At 45.6% G+C, this 10996-nt stretch overlaps 1 protein-coding gene across 1 annotated transcript; it reads right to left on the reverse strand.

Moving 5' to 3' along the window:
- Positions 1 to 2895: 2895 nt before the first annotated feature.
- Positions 2896 to 7543, reverse strand: LOC148045710 (NAD(P)(+)--arginine ADP-ribosyltransferase 2-like). Its single transcript, XM_087712293.1, is given in 4 exon segments — positions 2896 to 3120; positions 3123 to 3545; positions 4439 to 4497; positions 7262 to 7543. Coding segments are annotated over 3 exon segments (684 nt in total). The 5' UTR covers positions 4490 to 4497; positions 7262 to 7543; the 3' UTR covers positions 2896 to 2910.
- Between the last annotated feature and the right edge of the window lie 3453 nt (positions 7544 to 10996).

Raw genomic sequence — 10996 nt, forward strand, 5'->3', positions numbered from 1 at the left:
AGAGCTATAATGGGTTTCTATTTTTCTAGGGCATTGTTGACAAGAGGAACTGATGTAATTATTATTTAATACTATATGATACGGGCTATGTATAGTATACATGTGAGTGTGTGTTATGAAAATGGAAATAAAAATATTTATAAGAATAACGCAGTGCACAGTAGCACTGGACTAACCCCTTTCCAAATCACCAATGGCATGGAGTTGTTCCCTAACTCCCTAGGGAGCCACCCTCCTCCATGGTCTTAAAGGAATGGATGGAGTCACTGAAGAACACCAAGGGAGCTCTTCAGGAAGCAGCAAAGACATGCAAAGTGATAAGCCGATAAGGTTCCCCCCAAATCCCTTCCAAATAGGGAGCAAGGTTTCCCTCTCGACTAAGTACTTGAGGCTGAAACTCCCCTGCAAAAAGTTAGGGCCAAACTTCATAAGGCCTTTCCCAATCATGAAAGTTATTAATCCTGTCACGGTGGAGTTGAAGCTTCCCTGCCTGTTAGGGAAAGCACATCCAGCCTTTCACAGCAGTTTGTTAAAGCCCTCAATAGACTCCCAGCTGAGGCCAGTGGACTGGGCAGCTCCAAAACTGATTGTAGTGCAAGGGGAGACACATTACACAACAAAAAGAATTCCAGAGTCTAGACCGTATAAGGCCGTGATGGCAACCCTATGGCGTACATGCCACAGGTGGCACACAGAGCCCTCTCTGCAGGCACGCGAGCCGTTGCCCCAGCTCAACTCCATTGCACATGTGTGTACACCTCCCACCGGCCAGCTGGTTTTCGGGCCTCGGCCACACATGCAGGGGATGTGCATGCATGCGTGAGGGGCATGCAGGGGTCATGTGCACAAGGCGGGCGCATGTGGGGCTCACACACATGTACGTGGGGGGTGGGGCACACAGGGGGGTCACACATGCATGCATGGGGGCCAGGGCATGTGGGGTCACGTGCACGCATTGCATGCGCAGGGGTGGAGCACACACAGGGTGTGGGGTGCACATGGGGAGCACACGTTAGCCATCACTGATATAAGGGAAGACTACAATACCTAGTACGTTGGAAAGGATCCCCGATATCCAAAGCTACATGGGTAAAGAGCTGGGATGTAAAGACAGATTGGTTAACTAAACCATTTCACAATAAACACCCTCAAAAACTAAAAGCATCTCCGGGGTTGTGGACAGTGTTCCCTCTAAGGTGCGCGCATGCACGGATGCGCACATAATATGGAAACACTGCGCAGCAGTTTCCAAGTGCCGCGCATGATCCTGTTAGATGAGAGGCCACTCTCCGCTCCCGGCGCTAACTTTTGCGCTCCTGGGCTTTCTTTGCATAACGGTTGGAGTCCCTGCCGATTCTGCTCCAAGCTGTGGAACATCCGGCTGATTTATGTCACAAAAGTTCTACCTCTCCACTCTCGGGGCGGAGGCAGGGAAAGTTTTGCTGTGGTTGGTTGTGCAGCCGGATTTAGGCGGCGGGGGAGATAAAGCGGGCGTCTCTGCTCTCTCTTGCTCACACTTGCCGGTTCCCAGGACAATCTAGAGCCAGCAGGGAATGAGCGATGGCTGTTGGCTCCCATTCGGATTGGATTGCGCCCACCCCCTCCTGGCAGAGGCTTCACTTGACTGAAGTGGGGAAGCTCATTAACCAGCCGCTTTGGGGGGTTCCGGCTGGCTTTCGGGGCACAGTGGTATGAGGCAGCAGGCAGAGAAGGCGCCTCTTTTCCTGTTCCTCTTGGTGTTGGCAGGGAAATATTGGGGAAGGAGGAGGAAAACTGGCTGCAGAAAGGGATAATGCTGGTATGCACTGAGATGGGAGGGGGAGATTTTAGTGGGTGTGAGGTCATGCTTTTTTCAAGATGGAGGGTGATGGTCTGGAGCCCTCAATAAAGTAGTAAACAATAACCACCCCCTGCCCCCTCCCTCCTTAGCAGTGAATTAAAAACATTTATTTTGAGTTTTCACATTTCAGTAAAACGGTAAAAAAATGGGTATTTGCAACGGCTCCTTTAAGAGGTTAGTCCATGTAATTATTGTGAACTTTCCAGTTGAAAGATTTTTAGGAGAGGGGGAGGGAATGTTATCTTTTTTGTTCCTGCTGTGTTTTGGGGAATGTCTCACCCAGTATGGAATACGCAGTTTTTGTGCACAACATGCAAAATACTAATTACTATCAATTACTTAAATGTCTTTAAAAAGCATAATCACTTACCCTATTTATTTGCCAAATGCAAATAGTTGCAAGATATACTGAGTGTCAAGAAAAATATTGAAATTAGGAGATACAAGCAACAATAATAGCTTTAAAATAATTGGTCATCCTCTGCTGAACCTAGCAAATATAAATATGAACTGTTATTCATAAATACTAGGAAAATGTCCCTTCATGAAAAATTACTTTTTCAGTTAACTCTGCCTGGCATTAGTTGGGGGAACAGAAATATTAGTTGGCCAATTCTAAAAGAGAGCACCACAAAGAATTTAAAAGATTTTTACGAGAGCTGGGTTTTTCATTTATATTATATGTATGAACAGAATTAACACAAATTGCAGATACCAATCAAAAATAAAGAAAAAAAGGATTAAATAATGCTCATTTTTAAAAACTCAATGAAAATAAAAACAATATACCAAGAAGGTGGTATACTGGTTATGATTTGATCTCTTCGGGGGATCCCGGGAATCCCCTATACAAGTATTTTAATATTGCAGACCTGCAGTATAATAAGTCATACTGATATTATAGAACACTTTTTAATTAAGCGGGTCCCTTGAATAAACATAACTTTGAGTTTCAAATAATACTGATTTCGTTGTTGTCTTAGGTGACATCTGTGAAAAAAATTCAGGTGCTCAGGCATGAAAATATGCTGCTCAAAACACTATACTTTTCTGCTCACACTGAAAAAAAATTAGAGGGAACATTGGTTGCCTCCCTTATGGCTCTTCACGATGAACATCTCGTAGGGTGGGATGAGAACTTCCATTTCGGACGGGTAGTATGAGAAGTCGTAAATGGGCACCCCGTGACAGGTCTTGATGGAGAAGAGGGTGCCCGTGCCAAATGCTTGGGCCTTGTTTTTTAGCAAAGATGAGGAAGCAAACTGTCCGAAGCGGACAACTGTTTGCTATGGACGGTGAAATGGATGTCTCTTATCCCGCGGAAGACTTCATAGCATTTGTTCTGGATCCTCTTGGCCTGAAGAGCTTTGGTTAGGAGGAGGTGGAAGTCCTTGAAGGAATATTGGTTGTACGAGCGTTGGGATCTCCCAGCTTCTCTTGCAGCATTATTGAAATCACGGTACAGGTTGCTGCTGATTGTATAAGCCACAATTGCAGTGCCATAGGTCGGATTGAACTTGCCGACAGTTTGGCCAAGTTTGGCCCAGTGACTTCTGGCTCTTCTCCAGATTGCCATATATTTTTCCGGTATGGGAATATATCCTGGCTTCAGGAGCTTGAGCTCTCTACTGGGGTTGCAGCCAATGTACCGGTCATCCACAGAATTCGTGGACATGCCGAGGGGAATCTTTTGGAGACACAACACCTGTCCGAGAAAAGAGAAAGTGTGGAAGGACATGAAGGAGAGAAAAGAGTGACCTTTGTTGTTCACACAGAGAGCCGAGGTGGCGCAGTGGGTAGAGTGCAGCACTGCAGGCCACTTCAACTGACTGTTATTTGCAGTTCAGCGGTTCAAATCTCACCGGCTCAAGGGTTGACTCAGCCTTCCATCCTTCTGAGGTGGGGGAAATGAGGACCCAGTTTGTTGGGGACGATATGCTGACTCTGTAAACCGCTTAGAGAGGGCTGAAAGCCCTATGAAGCGGTATATAAGTCTAACTGCTATTGCTATTGCTATTGAGGACAGCAAAGTCCACATGCTGGACAGAGAGGACCAGTGGTTCAAAGGACGGGTCAAAATGGCCATCTACATTAAGATTGAACAGCTCTCTCTCAACAGAGTGGGAGAGATACAACACCTCCCATCTTCTGTTTACAATATGGTCCTTTCAACATTCCAAGAAGTCTCCACATACGTTTTCAAGACTCAGGTGACCTCAAAGCGGCCTCGCTCTCTAAAAGAATGCAAATGACCAGATGATTGCAAAGATTATAAATCCTTCTGTCCTCCACCATTCAATCAGAACTGAAGAAGTTTCTTGGATGAGAAGCGACACGTATTCAAGGAAAAACAAGGCCCAGTTGCCTTTTGAAAAAGCACTTTTGGGACAATGACAAAAAGGGAGAAGGACTCAAGGTGGGTGACCTTGTGGCCTCCATGGCTCTGGAGGGAGCCAATCCTTGGCCTTGGTCTAGTCTCCCCTTTTTGAGAAACAACCATAACAGCAGGAAGCAACTTTTTTGCAAACCGTGGAGGTGAGGAATTCTGGCCTGTCTGCCCGGTAACCCCTCCCCATTTAAAGAGGTGGACACTTCTACCTGCAAAGGTCCTATGAAGAATCCGATCAGGCACAATGCCAGGGTCTTCATGGTGACTCCTGAGAAAAGAAAAGCAAGAAGAAACCACAGTTGTGTGTAAACGATCTTAATAAAACGTGGATCGATTTAAGCCCAACCAATACAGGATAATCTTTGTAGCTCAGGGTTGAAATGAGGGTTCCTTGGTTCTCTCTGAGTTCGATAGTTTTCTTGCAGATGTTTCATTTCCAAACTAGAGATCATCATCAGCGTTAGGTGCAGGGGAGGGTCCTCCTCCTCCACCACCTTCTACCTTCTAGCTCTGATGATGTTCCCTAGTTGGGTCATATGAAACATCTGCAAGAAAGTAACTTAGCTCAGATTGCACTGAGGACCTCCTCCTCCTCCTCTTCTTCCTCCTCCTCCTCCTCCTCCTCTTCCTCTTCCTCTTCCTCTTCCTCTTCCTCTTCCTCTTCCTCCTCCTCCTCCTCCTCCTCCTCCTCCTCCTCCTCCTCCTCCACAAACCCCCTTCCTTCTTGCCTCCCTAATTATAAAATTATAAGGAAAAACCAGCAGGGGTTTGTTAAAAAGAGATCATGCCAAACCAAAGTTATTTCACTCTTTATCAAAGTGACTAAAGTGACTAAATTAATGGACCAGTGAAATGCTACGGACATAGTATACCTAGATTTCAGCAAGGCATTCAACAAAGTAGACCACAATCTACTTCTTGGTAAGTTGGAAAAATGTCAACTAGACAGCATCTTTTCAAGAAGAAACTGGACAACCGTTTGCTCAGAACGGAATAGGATCGCCTGCTTGAGCAGAGAGTTGGACTAGAAGACCTCCAAGTTCCCTTCCAACTATACTGTAATTCTTTCATTCTGTTCCCCTCCATGGGGCTCCTTCAGAGGCACATGAGCCATGGTGTCAACATGCCTCTTGTGCTAAAGACCATCTTCTCTTCATTTTTGAGACAATGACTTCTTCACACTAATTTTCAGACAAATCTCCCTGTTTTATTTTATTTGTGCAGTACATAACAATCAAGCTGTTATCATTAAACACGCTCCCAATACTAAAATTGGGAAAATGTCACTCCCCTCACCCCCACCGTTTTCTTCCTGGGGACGTCTAAGGAAGTTCGCCCAATTATTCCTGCATCCTAGTATTTAGTAACTGATTAATAAAGCGAATGAAAATGGCACAGAGATAAATATTGATAAATTACAGAAGTTTAATGAGGTCTCGAGTTCTTGCAAATATTAGCTCAGGGGAGTGCCAAACAGGTGTGCAAAATTAGACAGAAAAATAAAAAAAGAGAATATTCATGTCAGTCTACTTGGGGGGCACAAGTTTGTACATTGGGCCCACGAGGCTACACCACAAATACAGGGTTCCACTGTTCCCCACTTACAATTCTTGTCATTGTTAAATGTGCAACATTTTTTTAAAAATTAAGAGAGAAGCTTTGAAGCTCAGGGTTGAACTGCGAGGTCCGCGGTGCTCTCTGAGGAGCTGGGGGAGCGTTTCTTGCAGGCGTTTCCCTGACCCAACTAAGGAATATCATCAGTGCAAGAAGGAGTTTACAATAGTACCTTGAGGGAGTTCTAGTCTAACTCTCTGCTCCAGCAGGAGGCCCTTACAGAATCATAGAATGACAGAGCTGGAAGGGACCTCAGTCTTCTAATCCTACCCCTGCCCAAGCAGGAGACCCTTCCCCATTTCAGATAAGTAGCTGCCAGTCTCTTCTTGAAAGCCTCCAGTGATGGAGCACCCACAATCTCTGGTGGCAAATTGTTCCACTGATCAGTTGTTCTCATTTCTCCTTAATTCCAGGTTGCTTCTCTCCTTGATTAGTTCCCGTCTGTTGCTTCTTGTCCTGACCCCCGGAAGCAGCCTGGGTGTCAGCCTCTACTTTGCTGCTGCTTCGGCTGCCATGAAATGGGGAGGGGGGGAAAGGCATTTGGGAGGGGTTACTCATTGTGCTGGAGGAAGGTTCTGGAGTTCACTGGCTGATCGGACTACGCATGCGTGGGTGATTCCCGCCAGGACTAACGGCACCGACATTCCATCTTCGTGATGCCTTTTGAAGTTATCTCGCACCTGAGAGATAAGAGCCTAAGAGCCGAGGTGGCGCAGTGGTTAAATGCAGCACTGCAGGCTACTTCAGCTGACTGCAGTTCTGCAGTTCGGCTGTTCTAATCTCACCGGCTCAAGGTTGACTCAGCCTTCCATCCTTCGAGGTGGGTGAAATGAGGACCCAGACTGTGGGGGCGATATGCTGACTCTGTAAACCGCTTAGAGAGGGCTGAAAGCCCTATGAAGTGGTATATAAGTCTAACTGCTATTGCTATTGCTATTGCTGACACTTGGGAGAATTATGATTGGATTGTAACTGTGATGCCAAGGGAGGGGAATGGGCTATTCTATATATCAATCGCTTTCGCGCCTAAATATTCAGATTTCGCTCCGCTATGCCTTTAATCATTTCTAATTAGTAAAAGTACACTTGATTTCCACTCATGGAGTCTCGTGGTCTTTCTTTCCTAATTATCTAATGGAGAGGTGCTGACACTGGGTGAGCCCTAAATACCAATTAATGTTCTTACTGCTTCCTTTCCATTTCTGAATTTACATTCCCACCTCAAGGAAAGGGAAGGGGGCCCTTCCCCAATTTTATGTCTAAATTTCTACAGCACTCAACTCATCTCTGGGTCATTTGCAACAGCATAATAAAGCAAGAGAAAACACCCGAATCAAAGCATAGATTAAAAATAAAACAGATTTGAAACTGGAATTTCTTTGTGCATTTCCCCTGCCCCACCCAGGTCTTCAACTTACGAGGTGATGAGGATCTTGAGTTGAACGTTACACGACTCCCTTGCACTCTGCAGAATTGTGGGCACCTCGGGCAAAGTGGCTGCTAAGAAGTGTTTTGGTGGCCCCTCCCAGGATGAGTGGCTGCCAATGGCTGAGGAGCAACCTGGGCGATGCCATTGGGGCAGAATGGGCACCATCCAAGGAGAAAAGTGATGGGGGGGCACGAGGAGGGGGGAACAAGTGAGTAATTCTGGTGTCATCCCTGAAATTCTGGTGGAAAACTCTGGTCTGGGGGAGGAAGGACCCCTCCCTTTTCAAACTAAGCAGGAAGAAAAATTGATTGAATGGATTATGGAATATAAAATATGGAAAAGGAAAAGGAATGATAGAATAGAATAGAATAGAATAGAATAGAAAAAATCGGGAATAGGCAATATGCAGTATGCAGTATAGAGTATGGAAGGAAAAGGAAAAGGAAAAAGAAAAGGAAAAGGAAAAGGAAAAGGAAAAGGAAAAGAGAAAGAGAAGAGAAGAGAAGAGAAGAGAAGAGAAGAGAAGAGAAGAGGGGATAGGGGATAGGGGATAGGGGATAGGGAATAGGGAATAGGGAATAGGGAATAGGGAATAGGGAATAGGGAATAGGGAATAGGGAATAGGGAATAGGGAATAGGAATTTTATAGGGAATGGAAAAGAACAGAACATAGCAGAATAGAATACTGAGCTTCCCTCAAAATAAGACCCATCCAGAAAATAAGCCCTAGCTTGATTTTCAGTGTGCTCCAAATATAAGCCCTAACCCCAAAATAAACCCCAGTTAAGAGCATTAGCCTTGTGGTGAGAGGGGTGGGCATGGCCAACACAGGAGGCAGTGAGCGTGCTGAAGCCAGTGTGGTACCATCCATGCCCTGCCACCTTCCTTACCTGATTCGTTAGGTCAGAGGTGTCAAATTCACGCCCCGCAGGGTGGATGCATCACATGCTGGCCCTGCCCCCCCCCCTGGTTTAGCAAAGGGGGGGGAAGCCCCGATATGTCACGTGGCTCCACCGTGATGATGAGGTGTTTAAGACCCCGGCGTTAGATGGTAGCGCTGCACAATCTCATCCAAACGAGATTGCCAACAGAGAAGAAGGAGAAAGAGGAGAAGGGGGAGAGGAAAAGGACAAGGAAAAAGAGAAGGAAAAAAAGTGGGGCCAAGAAAGAAGAGGAGGTGAAGTACTGTAGTATTAGTAACCAGGTTTTCTATTGGTAAATTAAAAGCATTTAATTGCACCAGGCTGCTTTGCCTGAAGGCTCCTTCCAGTGGGTGGCTTGGGAGGAACTGAGAGCCAGATGAGTTCATGGCTGCCTGAAATGTGCTTGCAGTGGTTGTTGAACATGGAGTGGGCAGCCCCATGCCTCTGCCTCGAACTGCAGTGGTCCTAGTTGCTGCAAGCAAATGGTGAGTGTACCAAAAGCAGGACTCACTTGCTGTCCCTTACACTACGGAAGGCAACAAAATGTAGACAACAACAGCCACTGTCCCTTTGGGAAAGAGCCAGCGGGTGCTTCAATAGCAGGTCAAACTGTTGTAGAAAAGACACAGAAGCCAGCTCTGTAGAGAAGGAAAGTTTTATTGCGCAAGTCCAGAGACATCAGGAAATTCCTTTTTATAGTATTTTAGCTTTTAGCTAAGCTAAAAGCTAAAATACTATAACAGATGGCTAAGCCATCTGTTACGGGTGTTATACAGAAGGGAAAAGGGAGAAGGCATAGCTGCTATTGCCCATGCTGGGGTTTCTATCAGTTCGCACCAGTTCGGGTGAACTGGTAGTGGTAGTTTGGCCTGGGTCGCAGAACCGGCAGCGACTCAGGCTGGCCACGCCCGCAAACCAATTCCCCGGTCTCCACTGTTGTTGCTGGCATGTTTTTTGTTAGCTTTTCATGGTGTTCGCATATGCTCAGAACAATTTACAGTAAACTGTGCATGTGCAGGCAACATGCATCTGGTGCACATGCACGAGAAGAAAAGCGGCACCAATGCCAGTAGCAACCCACTCCTGGTTTGCACAGCAGAGAGTGCAGGGTTTATTAGAGAGGGGGGGAGGGAGGGAGGGAGGGAGAGAGAGAGACTTTAAGGAGTTTTGTCCAGAATGACGGACTATCTCGGTCATCCTCACATGTGTACCCATGTTGTGTGTTGTATACCAACTCTCTGTCTGACTAGAGGCGAGGCAAGGCATGGGGTGGGGTGGGTTTTTCCCCCCTTTTGTTCTCTCTCTCTCTCTCTCTCTCTCTCTCTCTCTCCCACACACATGCACACACTTACCCACACACCCACAGACGCACATACCTTACTTCCCAGGGGGTAGGATATCAAAATTTGGAGATACTTACCATATTGTTTGGACTATAAGATGCACTGGAGTATAAGATGCACCAAGATTTTGAACATTTAAAAAAAATGGTCTTACCCCTCCCCAACCCCTAGGAGCACTCTGCAGGCTTCCCAAACATTCTGGGCATCTATTTTGGCAAAAAATGGGATGCGCAGGGTGGGGTTTCCGGAGGCCAAAAATGATGTATTCAGTGTATAAGACGCACTCATATTTCCACCCTCTTTTTTGGGTGGGTGGGAAAGGTCTGCTTATACTCTGGAAAATATGGTATCTCCTTTCCCAGCAGTTGTTGAGCGCAAGACTCAAAAATCCCTTTTCTATCTTTTCTCCAAATGGGCAACCCACCCACAGGCAAAAGGGATCTGTTGCCAGCTTACCCAGACCAGGTACATTGGACAGGTTCGCTTTGTAATCCTTTCGTGGTTGCCAAAAGATTGAAATAATCAGTTGATGTCCATCCTTTCTTCCAAAAAGAAAGTGGTGAACAAAAATCAAGAGGGAAGCTGCTTGTGGAAAGGAGGTTCCATTTATTTCCTGATAACAACAACAAGGGTGTTCTTGGTGGCAGCTAACAAATTGATTTTGTTGATGAGTGAGTTTTTATGTTTCTCAGTTCTTTGTTATCGATGTATGAATATGTGTCCGTGTTCTTTGGGATGGCGATTGCTTTGCTATGCAGCATTTTTGAAATGGGAGTCTGGTTTAATGAATGGGCCAAATTGTATATTTTGAATGAAACAGAATTTTCCTAAACTATGCCCATGGGCTCTCTTGGGGGAGGAGAGATGGCTGCTTATTCTTAAGGGGAGTATCTTTTCTTCTCTTTAGGGAAATCATCCTTCAGGAAATATTTTATTCTGGGCAATGGGTTGCCTTTACACTATTTTTTGCCCTTTGAGTCAGAGCCATTTCATTCAGTGACCCAAACTAGCCTTTTCGTCAATGTAACAATAGGGCCGCCTTCCGGACTCCCGTTAAAGCTGCAAAGTGTCCAGAAAGAAGCAAAGCTGGGTGGGAGAGGAGAAGATACAACCTACAGCAAGAGGGTATGTGTGTCTCTTTTCTCCCATGTAACAAAACAAAACTTTCATTGCCAACCAAAGACTTTTATTGCTTGATTTCTGGATTTCAGATACAATCAACTCATATCACATATACCCAATCCTTGATCTTTGTATCATAGAGAAAGAATTCACCCTCCCCGAATAAATGTGTTTTTTCAGTTGCATGAAATTCTTGCTCTTCATCTTGCCAGGAGCTAGGGATATGTTACTCCCCCTCCCCATTTTCTTCCTGGGAACCTCTAAGGAAGCTCCCGCAATTATTCCTGCATCCTGGCAATTAATAAAGTGAATGAAAATTGCATGGTTGTAATTATT

The sequence above is a fragment of the Thamnophis sirtalis genome, unplaced genomic scaffold (assembly GCF_051295495.1).
Source record: "Thamnophis sirtalis isolate CommonGarterSnake01/CBP01778 unplaced genomic scaffold, rThaSir2_p1.2 scaffold_4, whole genome shotgun sequence".
Lineage (NCBI taxonomy): Eukaryota > Metazoa > Chordata > Lepidosauria > Squamata > Natricidae > Thamnophis > Thamnophis sirtalis.